Source organism: Alternaria postmessia (assembly GCF_024291825.1).
Source record: "Alternaria postmessia strain BMP 2775 chromosome Unknown scaffold_4, whole genome shotgun sequence".
In the NCBI taxonomy this organism is placed as follows: Eukaryota; Fungi; Ascomycota; class Dothideomycetes; order Pleosporales; family Pleosporaceae; genus Alternaria; species Alternaria postmessia.
The window spans coordinates 348,749-362,956 of NW_026260077.1; the positions used below are offsets into that span (position 1 = coordinate 348,749).

Below are 14,208 nucleotides of genomic sequence, written 5' to 3' on the forward strand. Positions count from 1 at the left end.
ACATCTTCTAGGTCTTCGTTGCCTGTATTTGGCACAAGCCAGTTACAGATGAACCACGCAAACAAGTTGGTTCCCACGAAAAGTAGCAAGACGCCTTGCTGGCCGAGGGCCTTCCAAAGAGCCGGCGCCACTACAGCCAGAAGGCCAGCGCCTAGGAAGTTCCAGAAAACGGCGAGACTCATACCAAGCTCCCGATTCACAAGAGGGAATACCTCTGCGGATACGACGAAAGCTGCAGGGCCCTCACCTACTGAGTAGGCTGTTATGAAGAGTATGAGAAAGGTATAGTGTCCAGCAATGACGCCGCTGCTGAGTTCGCCATGAGACCCCGAGAGGACGAGAGCCGAACCCAACAAGGAGATTGCCATACATGGGAACGACCAGTTGAGAAGCGTTCTTCTTCCGTTGCCTCGATCGATGAAGAATAAAGCACCGATCGTGCTAATAAAGTTCACACCCATCAAGGCGACCGATGAACCCAGTAATACCTGTTTCTGACCCGTTGAAATATTTTCGCTGTTGTGAAAGATAGAATACTTAAAAAATGTATCAGCGAGAAATCCTAGTAGGTTAATACCGCACAACTGTTGTGAGATCATAACAGCGGCAGCGGCTAGATGTGCGCGTCTCGTTGAGCCACGCTTGAAGAACATCAACTGCACTCGAGATCGCCAACTAATATGCTCGATAAGAGCGATGTGAGGTCGATCAGCATCGTTGAGCGGAGCTGGCGCTGGGAATATTCCTGGTAGGTCCTTCTCAAGGCGACGTTGTTCCTCGATCAAGCGCGTATGCAGCAGATAAAGTTCGCCAGCCACTAGTATAGGAACTGGCTCACCCCGCAAGTCAAGAAGAGCAAGGAAAGCTTTCCGAACAAGGTTGTGTCTGCGGAGATCAGCATTCTCATGACCTTCGTTGGCTCCACTCTCTTTCAAAAGCCAACGTGGAGATTCTATTTGTAGAGGTCAGCTCTGCATTGTTGCTGTGGAAAGTGGAAAGGAACTTACCGGGTGAGAACAGAATTAATGAGAGCAAGAGCAGCGCAGGTATGCAAGCTGCAACAAACATATACCGCCAACTCGCATGAGTGTTGAGTTTATAAACACTCAAGTTGGCGATAGACCCAGAGAACAGCCCAAAGGCAACGAACAATTGCCAGAAAACAAGAAGGATACCGCGAACATTCTTCGGCGACGTCTCTGACAGCAGTATCGGTACGATTGATGCTTTCCCTGCCATGCCTGCACCTAACAGGATTCTAAATCCCAGCAGATGCTCCCATTTGTGAATTGATGCAGATCCCACGACTGATATAAAGCTGAAGATGCCCGCGACGCAGATCGCACCGCGGCGACCGAAACGCAGTATTCTTGCTATGGGATCGGTGATGATTAAACCTAGGACAGCTCCAGCGAAGAACGGAACTCCGACTGTGACCCCAAGAAGCCACAGGTTATGATTGAGGTCGATTTTGGATGCTTCAGTGCTATTTTCAGATTCAGATAATGTTGTGTTCGTTGTAGGTCTACCGAGATCTGCCATGACGTCGATAGCAGCACCTTCCATCAGATTAGTCTTGCGATCCTCAACTTCGAGCGATAGACTTACCCGCCATAGCAGCCTGGTCCCAACCTCTGTCATATAATCAACCTCGTGCCGAGATCAGAGGGGTGCAGAGACTTACTGCGTTATTGCGGCGTAGATACAGGCTACTATTAAGAGCCGATGGAGTCTCGAGAGGTTTTTCAGTGTCTCTATCTTCCCTCTTGTCCAGGCATTGTACAAGACTTCAATCTCAAGTCTCGTGTATTTCCATGTGCCTATACGCAACTCGGTGCCAATAGGGGCTTCCGGGGAAGACTTCGCTAATTTTCTGAACCGCGATTCAATGGAGGCTTGATGACGGAGGACAAGAACTCCTCGAATGAACACATCTCTTTCGATAGGTAATTCGTATGTGTCGTAGAATGAGATGACATCTTGTTCCGTAACGCCGTTCAGTGGATATCTCGAGCCGACACTGTTTGGTCAGTAAGAAACATGGGAACCGTGTGGAGGATATATTACTCGGCCTCATTCCTGATGTGAATCGGTTGAGGTGCCCCACTGGCAGGTACCTCAGCGTCTGCCATCAGAACACTCCCAGCGTTGTGAATGGTAGGAACAGCCCTTGCAGATTTCACCAGCCACAGTATATGGGGAAAACAGGAGTTTCGCAAGATAACTAGTGCCGGAGTAATTTAGCAAAAGATATAGATGAGTTAAATTCCAATCAGTGATGCTTCGAGGAGGAGATGTACATAACCTGTGCGGCTCAGTGGCTGACATGGGCCGCACCGAAATCTAGTGCTGGGACTTTCGAATCCTTCCGAGTGGCTTCACCTGTACCTGCATGCCCTTTGTAAGGTCTCCTTGAACGCGTCTCCCATGACGTACCCGAGCATATCGAACCCGCGTCACCATCTGTTTTCATCGCCTGACCACTCACGCCCGCCCGCAGCCAGCCACAGCCAGCCGCAGCTGGGAATGAAACCTCCGTCTGCACAGAGATTCTCACCCTTTCGCTCTAGCTTTGTGACTGGAAACGGTGGCGGGTCCAGACTGCAGGCGCATGCGAGCAGCCAACAGGTATTCGCGGCCTTGGCAGAGGTCCTCCAGCAAGAACGTTCTCACCGGATATTCACGCCGTCCAACCAGCAGATGGGCTGCGCCCTCGAGAATATTGATTTTGGTGGCTAAAGATGAGAGGGTGGGTGCAGGCTGCACGTTAAAGTTCGGCAGCCTTTGCCTGAAAACACAGCCATTCAGCCCGCACGGCTGGTGGGATCAACCATAATCAGCCATACGAAAGGCACGTAGCTTGTGCCAAGCCAATTGCGCCCCCACAGTCGTGTTTACTGAGATCCTTGCAATTAGCAATGGTTTTTACAGCCTTGTTGCCTGATTTTCATATCATTCCTACTGGATGCGTTATGATTGAGGCTGCCATATCCAAGCAGTGCATGGGCGGACTAGCAATAGGACAGCGACTAGTAGCGAGTTCCTACTGAGGTCTTGAGCGGAAGCAACCGGAGCACCACCGTGAGCAGTTCTACGCATGTATGGATAGAGACAAGATGTTGCAGGGCCATGGCCGATCGCACTATGGTCATGCATCTTGAATGTCTTGAATCGTATCGCAAACCCTACTTTTTTGCGCACTGTCACCATGCGTAGCAATCTTCTGGTGTTCTGATGTGTGCATACCTCGATATACCTATCAGGTCAAGCAGCCCACAAGCCTGGTCGTAGGGCACGACATAGAACTTTCATCAGTGTAACAGAGCCAGCTGGCTGCTCTGGCTAGGTACACGATCTCTGCAATTGAATGGCCCAAAGGCTGGGTAAGAACTTGGTCTAGTAAGTGATAACTAGAAGCGAGAGAAGCGTGTAGACTCCGTCCATAAGCAGCGCTGTCGAAGCAGTGTACGTAGCGATGTCGTTAGTTGAACAAAAGAAGTGCAATGTAAGCTGATTGATCCAATAGAACGAGCACATACGACCATAGGATCTTGAGAATTAGGCTTCCCGTCCGCTCAGCCATATACAAGCAGGATACCGGCGGATTAGTAGTTAGGTGGGTGACCACTAGCGAATCCCCGCTGTTGTATGTTTTTTGTTCGTTTTTGCTCCATGGCATGGCTGGCTGCCATGTACATGTTTTTGTTACTCCTCGCCAGAATCTCGTCGTAGAGGAATACCGCCTCGCCGAATCGCCCCTTGTTTCCAATTGTCGTACTCAAGTACTGCTTCTGTATTCATAATGAGTCATTCTGCTTCATATTGCGTAACCAGAGAGCCTCCCTGTTGCTTTTAAAGGTCTCCAGCATGATTTCATAAATTACCTAGTCTTCTTTCCTTTCTAATCCTTGGGCTACCTTGTCGTACTCGAATAGGTATGCTTCTAGAGATCCTCTTCAGTGTCCATACGTGGACGTTTGCGATCATTTTGACTAGCGCATACGTTCTTCGCTCAAGACGTCGACCGGTCTTCCCCATCGTCAATAGCCACCTCATCGATTCCTTCAGTCGTAAGGCAAATCGCGAATACAGCACAAATGCCGCTACGTTGATCACCCAAGGCCTCGCCAAACACCATGGCCCCGTCACCCTTGCCATTCCCAATGGCCGCAAGATCGTACTTCCGTCGTCACTCACCAGCTGGGTGAAATCCAACAAAGACCTCGACCACAGAGAGCTTGTGCGGCAAGAGTTTTACTCAGACTTTCCTGGTTTCGAAGGACTGACTCTTCTACACTCTGGCGACATGCTCATGGACGTGATCAAGACCAAATTAGGCCAAAACGATAGTCTGATGCCTACCATGAATAAGAGTGCGGTAAAAGCTCTTGAAGTTCATTGGGGAAACGACAAAGTCTGGCATGCGATCGATTGGCAAATGGACACCACTGGTATCATCGCCCGCGTCGCGTCTTCAGTCTTCGTTGGTCCGGAAAAGAGCGATGATGCGCAGTGGTTGGACGTCGTACAGGGCTACGTCGCCGCTTACTTCTCTGCTGTGAACGAGCTCCATGGATATCCCGCTTGGTCAAGACCCATGGTGCAAAAATTCCTTCCCAACGCGACTGCTTGTCGCAAGTATGTCGTTCAAGCCCGCGATATCATGAACGAGGTACTTGTAAAAAGGCGACAAGAAGTTGAGAAGGCGAATTTGGAAGGTAAATCACCGCCACGATATAACGACGCACTTGCATGGACACAAACTGCATCGGGTGGGAAAATGGAAGCAGGCGATGTGCAGTTGTCCCTCGCAATGGCTGCACTGTTCACAACGAGTGAGCTTTTCCGCCAGGTCTTGATCGATCTAGCCGAGCATCCTGAGCTCATCGAGCCATTGAGAGAAGAGATATCGCAACAAATCTCCACACACGGGGTATCAGTCGCTGCCACATCTGCCATGGTCCTTCTAGACAGCATCCTGAAAGAGTCGCAACGACGATCCGCTCCCTTGGGTACGTTCTCCATCGTCTTCATTTATGTTTCATGTCAAAGCTAACATATACTCCGACCCAGTGGGCCTCGAGCGCGTAGTCCTGAAAGACGTAATACTCCCGAGCGGCCAAAGGATACCTGCTGGCTCGCACGTTATGGTCGACTCTACAAATCTATGGGATCCCGCCGTTTATCCCGACCCGGACGAATTTGACGGCTACCGCTTCTTGCGCAAGCGTGAAGCAGGCGATAAAACTAGTCAATTTGTCCAGTCCGGCTCAGAGTTCAGTGTCTTTGGCGGTGGTCGCCACCTATGCCCAGGACGATTTTTTGCGGCTAATGAGTTGAAACTCGCCGTGGCTCATATACTGCTCAAGTACGACATCCAGCTTGCAGAGGGGTATGAGGTAGGGTCACTACAATTGGGTGTATACAAGGTCGTCGATCCGATGGTGAAACTCGAGGTAAAGAGACGGGAGGCGGTGGATGTAGATATGCTATTGTAAGGAAGCGAGGTCTTCGGCGGAAGTAATCCTAGCGACACTGTAGAACTTCTTTGCGCGCGCAGACAAAATGATGCCGGGGCTATGCGTGATTGAACTGTACTTAGTAACCTGGACTTCTTGATTTGGAACGAAAACTCCTGAGTGGTATTCAAACAATATTATACAGGCTGCCAGATGTTGTACGGATAATCGAATATGCCGCTAGGTGTATGCGTCTATCTCGGATGCGTAACGTTTAGTCTTGCGAGGGCTTCGATGGATCGGGCTGCTCGGCGAGGCGGTTGTCGCCCTTAGGTTTCGATTCGGCGTGGAATTGTGCAGAGCGGGGAGTGGTGCTGCCGTCGTCCCAGAATTCAACGTCGCCTTCTGCACTCAGAGAGCCTCTCTTGACTAGGCTGCCTTTCTCCCGCATAAGGTCTTCGATTGTGACGGATTTATCTGAGAATACCTGGTGACTGTTAGACTGCACCGCCAGTTCGTGTATTCTTTCATCATACCTTGAGATGATCTGCAATCAGATGCCTGTTCTTGCAGCCCGGACATTGGATCAAGACAGTTCCATGATGGTATCCTTGTTTAGACAAGCGATGCGACGACCGTGTCTTGCAGACGTTGCATGTGAAGGTGAGTTCGTATGACGGGACTTGTTCGCGTTCTAGTCGTGAGTCCGGCGCAGTGGTCGATGTTGGAGAAGCTTCATTTGACTCAAAGCGGACTGTGGGGGGTACACGCGCTCGTGATAGTATCGGCGAAGGGCGTATGGCAGCTGACGTTCGCGGTGTGTGAAAGAGGCGCTTTGCGGGCGCTGGGATTCGCTCGGCGTGGGAAAGTCGTGCAGTCGAAGGCGCAGTGCTTCGGACAATGCCGCGCAACAAAGAAGAAGAGGAGCGCATGGCGGGTATTTCTGATGAGAATGACTCAAAAGACAGCGATATACAAAGATGGTGGGTATGACGAGGTATCAAGTATGACGAACGGCAGTGCGACGGGCAAAGAATAATTGACCGAGTGCCAAGCCATGACGACGGCGTGCTTCCGTTCAGCGGGGACCAGCCGCCCGCAACAAGTCCGAGACCTGAACCTCACCATCACTCGCGTCGGCCGCCACATGTGCCATTCCTTTGTCGTCACCTTCGCTGTACTGTGTTTTAGCGCTCGGATGTCTCACTGATATACCCTTGTTTTGACTGCGTCTATACCGCACCAGGCCTCACCATCAGCCTCCCTCAACTCAACCCACACCGAGCCTTGAAGCTCTGATTCACACCAACAAGAGGAGGCAGGAGCAACCATGATCGCAGGGCGAGGCAGACAGCGGATACGGCCGCCGAGGAGGGTATGTATTGCCATTCACCTTCACTTTCGTCGCGCCTTAAGTCTTCGCCGCTCAACCTCACTGTCCCAAATGTACCATCCACTTTGTAGACTCAACTGACAATGTCATTCTCGCAGGGCCTACACGGTGACGAGATCGATTTCGAGAACACCTGGGCTACCATCGAAGCCGCTTTTCGAGAAATCCACACAAAGAATGCGTCCAAGCTATCGTACGAGGAACTTTACCGCCACGCCTACCGCATCGTCTTGAAGAAGAAGGGTGAGGCCCTCTACGAAAAGGTCCACGAATTCGAGCGAAACTGGCTGAGCACCGAGGTTCGAGCCCAAATCTCGCAACTGCTCTCGCCGAATCTGCTTGTCGACGCGCAGAGTGTTGGGGGAACTACACCGAATGAGCGACGTGTGGCTGGCGAGAAGTTCTTGAAAGGATTGAAGGGGGCATGGAGCGACCACCAGATCTGCACGAGCATGCTAGCAGATGTGCTCATGTACATGGTAAGATGACACGCCTTCGAGTATTGAAGCAGAGGACAATGGCTAACGTGGACCCGTTCAAGGATCGTGTCTATTGTGCAGACCATAGGCGGCCGTCCATCTACAACGCCGCCATGGTCCTGTTCCGCGACGAAATCCTCAACTCTCGAATCTCCCCGACCGACGCTCGAGCGATACTCAGCCTGCTGAACCACATCATCCTCGACCAGATACAGATGGAACGCGATGGCGACGTCATCGATAAGCAGCTCATCAAGTCTTGTGTGTGGATGTTGGAGGGTCTACATGAGGGCGAGGTCGAGGCAGAAGAGCAGCGACTATACAACACGTCTTTTGAGAAAGAGTATTTGGAGACCAGTAGGGTGTTTTACCATGGAGAGTCGGAGCTCCTGCTCCGCGATTCACATGCTGGCGCATATTGTAAACACGCCCGACGCAGGATCTACGAAGAAGACGAGCGTTGCAAACAGACACTTTTGGAAAGTACCGGGCCCAAGATTCAGAAAGTCGTAGAGGATGAGCTGATCAAGAACCGGATACACGAGCTTGTGGAGATGGAAAGCGGCGTACGCTTCATGATCGATAACCACAGGCTAGAAGAGCTGAACCTCATCTATGATCTGAACAAGCGAGTAGACGAGAAGAAGCTCGAGACTACCCGAGCCATCCAACAGCGCATTGTCGAAATGGGTTCAGACATCAACAAGGACGCAACCGCGGCATCGCAAGCACCTGCTGTTGCACCGGTCGCCGATTCCGCCGACAAGAGCAAGGGTCCGGCGCAAGAGAAGAGTCTGAACCAGCAGACCGTAGCTGCGATCAAATGGGTCGAGGATGTTCTTGCCCTCAAAGATCGTTTTGACAAGATTTGGCGCGAGTCGTTCGAGTGCGATCCGTTGCTGCAACAAGCCCAGACCGCGAGTTTCTCCGAGTTCATCAACTCGGTCACATTCCCGCGATCATCTGAATACATTTCCCTCTTCATCGACGAAAACATGAAGAAGGGTATCAAGGGCAAGACTGAGGCTGAGATTGACGCTGTCCTAGAGAAGGCCATTATCCTCCTACGATACGTACAGGACAAAGACCTCTTCGAGCGTTATTACAAGAAGCATTTGTGTCGACGTCTGTTGATGAACAAGTCCATCAGCAATGAAGTCGAAAAGCAGATGATTTCGAAGATGAAGATCGAGCTCGGCAACAACTTCACCCTAAAGCTAGAGGCCATGTTCAAGGACATGACTATTTCCGAGGAACTTACTGCTGGCTTCAAGAAGCACGTGGAAGGTCTTGGCGAGAAGGATCCTAAGCGCATCGAGCTGTCAATCAACGTGTTGACCAGCATGACATGGCCTCTCGAGACCATGGGTGGTGCAGCTGCCGACGAAGAGGACAAGCGACCGCGGTGCAACTACCCCGTTGTCGTAGACAAGCTCAAGCGCGGTTTCGAGAAGTTCTATAGTCAAAAGCACTCCGGACGACAACTTACTTGGCTACCCAATATGGGATCGGCGGACATCAAGGCTGTCTTTCCCAAAGTTGCTCAGAAGGACGGATCCTTCAAGGAGCGTCGCCATGATCTAAACGTATCGACATACGGCATGATCATCCTACTCTTATTCAACGAGCTTGGTGCCGACGAACGCCTGACTTTCGAAGAGATCCAAGCTCAGACCAACATTCCTCCGAGTGACCTGATTCGGAACTTGCAGTCGCTAGCTGTAGCGCCCAAGACGCGAATCTTGATCAAGGAGCCCATGTCCAAGGATGTCAAACCTACCGATCGATTTTCTTTCAACGAAGGATTCCAGGGCAAGTTCGTCAAGATCAAGGTTGGTGTTGTCAGCGGCGGCAACAAGGTCGAAAGCGATCGCGAGCGACGCGAGACAGAGAAGAAGAATGACGATTCGCGAGGCTTCTGTATCGAGGCTGCAGTTGTCCGAATCATGAAGTAAGTATTCTTAGAATATTTCAAGAAAGATCATGCTAACAACGAAACAGGCAACGTAAAGAGCTGTCGCATCAACAGCTCATGTCTGAAACACTCGGCCAATTAAATGGTCAATTCAAGCCCGAAGTCAACATGGTCAAGAAGCGCATTGAATCGCTCATTGAGCGCGAGTACCTTGAGCGTGTAGACGGAGCACAGATCGATTCGTATAGGTATCTGGCCTAGAGGAGAGGAGGCTATTTAAAGAGCTATTCAGCATATATCTGCAGGCGTTTCAGGTTTGGTCGCTGGATTTGGCACGGACTACCACAGTGAAATGCATAGCATGGGCGTCGACGGAACAAGGTCATGGGCGTCGTACAGGCGTCGTACAGGCGTCAATTCTAGATGCCATTGAGAATCAAAATAGGCGTTTTAGCGATTCTCCAATGTAATGACATATGAATGAAAACATTCGCCACAGTGTATACATGGCAGATGACGATTGTGTAGGCTATCTCTCTTGGACTTTGTTGCAGGATCAAAGTAATCAAACTCCTCACTTGTACCTTCCTACGACCTTCCTCCTCTTCTCAAACGCATCTCCAGCAGCAGATCCAGAACCCCTCGGACCATCTCCAACAGGCCTCTTCCTGCTCTTCTCCAAACTCCCCAGGTTGCCACCCTTCTTCTGCGTCAAACGCTCAATACGATCAATACCAGCGCCCAAAGTCCTCCATTCCTCGCCGCCAAACCCACCATTACGCTGCTGTCTTGCCTTCTTCTTCGCAGCCTCCTTCTTACTATCAGGAGCCAGACGTGTGAAGTTGGCTTCTTCGTACTCGCGCCTCTCGTTCTCTTCACGACGCTCACGCTCAGACTTCGTGTGTCGACCTCCGTTCGTGATCGTGCTTCCGATACTAGGCTCAGCAATTGGTGCGCCAGAGAGCTCAGTGGCGATGAATTCATCCAGAGTGGCTGACTTTCCTGGACGGCGTTCTCGGCGCGCTTCGCGACCTTCGGGTGTTGGCATGGCCATTGGGGTGATCTTGGGTGGGCGGTAAATGCCATCCTTTGCTGATTCGCGCGCACGCTCTTGCGCCGCTTCAGTCTTTTGGCGGGTAACTTGGGCACGGCGGGGACCGTAAGCCATCTCGTCTTCATCGTCTTCGGTTTGTGCGGAGCCGTTGGATTCGGCGTCGCTGACGTCTGAATCGGATCCAGTATCGGCCTTGCTCTTTCTTGGTTTTTGCGCAGGCTTTGCTGTGGCTTGAGTGGTGCGTCGTGTGGCATCATCCGCGGTTCTCAAAATCTTGTCGATCTGGTATTTCAGGCGGCTTTCAAGCGGTCGCACACCCTTCTCGAGGTAGACCCTCAACTCCACGAGCTTTTGAACGACCTCATCTTGAGGATGAAGATTCGCCTCTTTCTGGTTGCCCTTGCGCGACCGTAGCTTCAGTAGGATAAGGAAAACGAGGTTCTGTAGATAGGACAGAAGCAGCTCATTCTTCACGTCCAGTAGTGAAATGCCCTCTTTTGGTGGCAAGATATCATCATTTGGAAGTGCCTCTGTGGCGGATTGAATAGACGTAGTCAGAGTCGCGAGTAGCGATTCCAGCGAGTTGTCGACGGCCATGATGTTTGAGATGGAGACGTGATCGTGGTTGCCGCGCGTTGAAGATGTCGAAGTTGCAAAGAAATTTTAGTGGGGCTTAAATGCGCTAACACACGGCCCGGTGTCTGGCCTCCATCTGGGCACCAGCTCTTCCAACCCCACCTTCATCTCATCCTAGTATCTGTCGTCAACACATCCTTTGAGCCAGTTCAGAATCTTTCTCGGCTTTCTTTTGCGCTGCGCAACTTTCTTTCGGGACGAGGACCGGCCATGCTACCTGGAATATGACGTCATACCAATATTCAGCTCTTTCTCCTGGTTCTATCAGAGTGCTGGCCGTCTCAGGCACCAAAGACGCGCCGTCGTATAAGATAGAAGTATTGAATCTCGCAGACAAACCGCGGTTCGAGGCCTTGTCCTACACGTGGAACGATTACGACAACGAGGAACCTAGAGCCATTGACGGAAATGCTAACACTTATGCATCCATTCCTATAGCCGGTGCTGGGTCTCTCAAGATCACGCTGCACCTCGTGCATATTCTAAACCATATTCACGGATTATTGGTACAACCTGGTTCGAGCGGAAGAATTTGGATAGATCAGATTGCTGTGAATCAACGCGATTTGGATGAGCGGAGTCACCAGGTTGCCCTTATGCAGCAAATCTACGGACAGGCGGAGCGCACACTGATGTGGATTGGGAAATCTGTTAACCATACGCCCGTGCTACTTGATTTGATACAAAATCTACGTGGTATATCGCTCGATGTTGATTGGGATCGCCCTGCGATGAAGAGATTGGAAAGTAGACTACTTGCTATCTTTCGTCAAGAGGATGAGCTACGATACTCATATACAAAAGTACAATACATGAAAGCTGTTGATTGGGTCCTCGGTCTCCCGTACTTCGAGCGAGCTTGGATCGTCCAAGAGATCGTTTTGTCGACTCAGCCTACACTTGTTCTTGGATCGACACCATTTCATCTATACATCCTTCACCATACAATCTTCATCATCAGATATTCCGCAGACCCGTACCTTCAAGACGTGTACTCAGAGTTAAAACACACTATTGGAGTTGATCGCTTTCTAAGCATCGATACGGCACGCAGGTGGCTGCGGGGCGATCCTAAGTACAAAGCTTTATACGGAGATTTTTTGGATGTACTGTTCTGGCTCTCGTCTCTACGTGAGGCAAGCGATCCAAGAGACTCCATCTATGCATTTTTGGCTCTACAAAAGGACGATTCTGGCTCCCGTGCTGTTGCGAACTACAACCTGTCTATTGCACAAGCATATCGGAAGTTCTGCATAGACATAGCAAGTCAAACTGGCTCCCTCCCATTTTTAGGGCTTGTTCGTGGCAGCGCAGACGCCGAGATACCTTCCTGGGTGATAGACTGGCGGATGGGCCCCTTTTCTGCGAAGGACAAATGGCAAGGTTACAGAATTGGCGACCCTCAAAAATTCCCATATGCCGCCGCCAAAGAACGATTGTACCAAGCGGCTAGAAATACACACGAAGACGATATGCGCTTGGTCGTTCGAGGGCGTGTTATCGACTCGGTCCAATTTGTGTCATGTGTTACGCGTGAGGAGCTTGCAAATAGTGGATTGGAAAATGTGCGATTGGCCGAGGAGATGTCCAATATAAGGGCGTCCATGCCTACAGTGGATATCGATACTCCCGCCAAAGCACAGCTTGCTAAAGCACGCGTCTTCGCTGTACTTGTTGGCCTCGATCCGGGCCAGCAGCCTCTTGGAGAGTCACTACAATATACTCCAGAAGAATTGACTTCAATGTACGAGCACTACATTGATACACATTCGGCTGATGACATTGGCGAAGAGCTCTACAAGCAGCGATTCAATCATACGAACCTGAGACTTGAGCATAAGCGACTGTTTCTCGGCCGCAAGCAGTTATTTGGTATTGGTCCAAACGCCATCCTCCCAGGCGATTGCATATGTATCGTACATGGATCTACGGTTCCTTTAATCCTAAGACGATGCGAAAACGAGACGGAGTACACAGTAGTGGGACAGTGTTATTACGAGAACTGGATGCATGGCGAGCTAGTTGACTGGGGAGAGGATGAGGCTGATGAGTTCGTGTTGATATAAGATACGTTCAGCTTAAACGATCACCGAATCTAAAGACATGTCCATGTCTCGATTCATGCGCTCCGTTCAGGCCTCAGGAACAATGGCACACCCTTGTTCCAATATACAAGTTTGGCCCTTGTAAAGGAAAGGACTCAGACGTCATTGCCACATATTTTATGCTCCGCGTTCGCGTTGTACTGTCTTGAAGCAGCACAACTATCCAATAATGTTACCGGAGCGCACTCCCGTCATTCCGTCTGTGGCGTCGTGTGAGGACCAACGTACCAATCACAACTTAAGACGCCAGGCACTATTGAACGCCCTGGCGCACGCGAACCAACCAGCGATCAGAGCCGTGCATAAAACTGAGCGCTAGTCTGGTGATTTCTGGAATGATGCCGTGTACATTCCAACTCTCATCATCAGATAATCCAAGCCATGGCTCTTGCTGACTGGTCAAAACATCGTATCACATAGTCGGCGACTCGAGATCGTGGCTGCAGTACGTGATTTCAACGGCGTTGAGTTGGGTTTGAGCTTCTAGAAGACATGTACGTGTAACGCACCCAAAGGTCGGTGAAGACGAGGCTATGAGGCATGGCTTGCTACTAAGCTCCTACAAAAGAGCCATGCACACCATACCCGGGATGACAAGACAGAAGTGGTTTGACTCAGATGACTATTAGCATCATCATCAACCACCAACACGACATCGTCCCTGACATGGTCCCCCGTTGTCCCATTCACCCTTGTCCGTATCGCACACCTCCGCATCTGAACTTCTCGAAGGCGTCCAAAAGTTCCACTGCTTTTCCAGAAGGCCCGAAAGATGGGTGTACGGATAAAGTCTCAAACCCAAACATGTGGGGTAACAGGCCACCCTACCCCTGGTCTCCGTTGCAGGATCTATATTGCGTTTCTCCGGGGTTGTGCATTAGTCAACGTGAGAGAGCGCGCGGCACGCGCTATGTGTACCATTGTGATATGCGCTTCACATGAGCAGATGCACTAAGACTGGATATGGTGTGGAGTCTCTTGATGTCTGGGCTGCATAAGTGCTATCCGATGTCGTAGCCTCATGCACGACGCCTCACGCTGACTATGTACCAAGTCACGGTCATCATCCAAGTGGCGGTAGAAGCCACCGCGCCGTACCGAGTCCGAACTCATTTGGGGTACACCGTAGTACCCACAGATCATCCCTCAGACTCATTACTTCGACCC

General features: G+C 50.8%; 4 protein-coding genes across 4 annotated transcripts; 2 read left to right on the forward strand and 2 right to left on the reverse strand.

Annotated features, from left to right (window-relative positions):
- Positions 1 to 3,937: 3,937 nt before the first annotated feature.
- J4E82_001145 (uncharacterized protein) lies at positions 3,938 to 5,498 on the forward strand (the record flags this gene model as incomplete). Its single annotated transcript, XM_051727462.1, has 2 exons — positions 3,938 to 5,012; positions 5,074 to 5,498. The coding sequence occupies 2 exons, from the start codon at positions 3,938 to 3,940 to the stop codon at positions 5,496 to 5,498; spliced, it is 1,500 nt and encodes a 499-aa protein (XP_051592775.1).
- Positions 5,499 to 5,733: 235 nt separating this feature from the next.
- On the reverse strand, positions 5,734 to 6,391 carry J4E82_001146 (uncharacterized protein; the record flags this gene model as incomplete). The annotated part of the gene is made up of 2 exons (XM_051727463.1): positions 5,734 to 5,946; positions 5,996 to 6,391. The coding sequence occupies 2 exons, from the start codon at positions 6,389 to 6,391 to the stop codon at positions 5,734 to 5,736; spliced, it is 609 nt and encodes a 202-aa protein (XP_051592776.1).
- A 398-nt stretch (positions 6,392 to 6,789) lies between these two features.
- J4E82_001147 (uncharacterized protein) lies at positions 6,790 to 9,507 on the forward strand (the record flags this gene model as incomplete). The annotated part of the gene is made up of 4 exons (XM_051727464.1): positions 6,790 to 6,834; positions 6,951 to 7,331; positions 7,394 to 9,282; positions 9,333 to 9,507. 4 exons carry the CDS (start codon positions 6,790 to 6,792, stop codon positions 9,505 to 9,507), a joined length of 2,490 nt encoding a protein of 829 aa, XP_051592777.1.
- Positions 9,508 to 9,820: 313 nt separating this feature from the next.
- On the reverse strand, positions 9,821 to 10,897 carry J4E82_001148 (uncharacterized protein; the record flags this gene model as incomplete). The annotated part of the gene is made up of 1 exon (XM_051727465.1): positions 9,821 to 10,897. One exon carries the CDS (start codon positions 10,895 to 10,897, stop codon positions 9,821 to 9,823), a length of 1,077 nt encoding a protein of 358 aa, XP_051592778.1.
- Between the last annotated feature and the right edge of the window lie 3,311 nt (positions 10,898 to 14,208).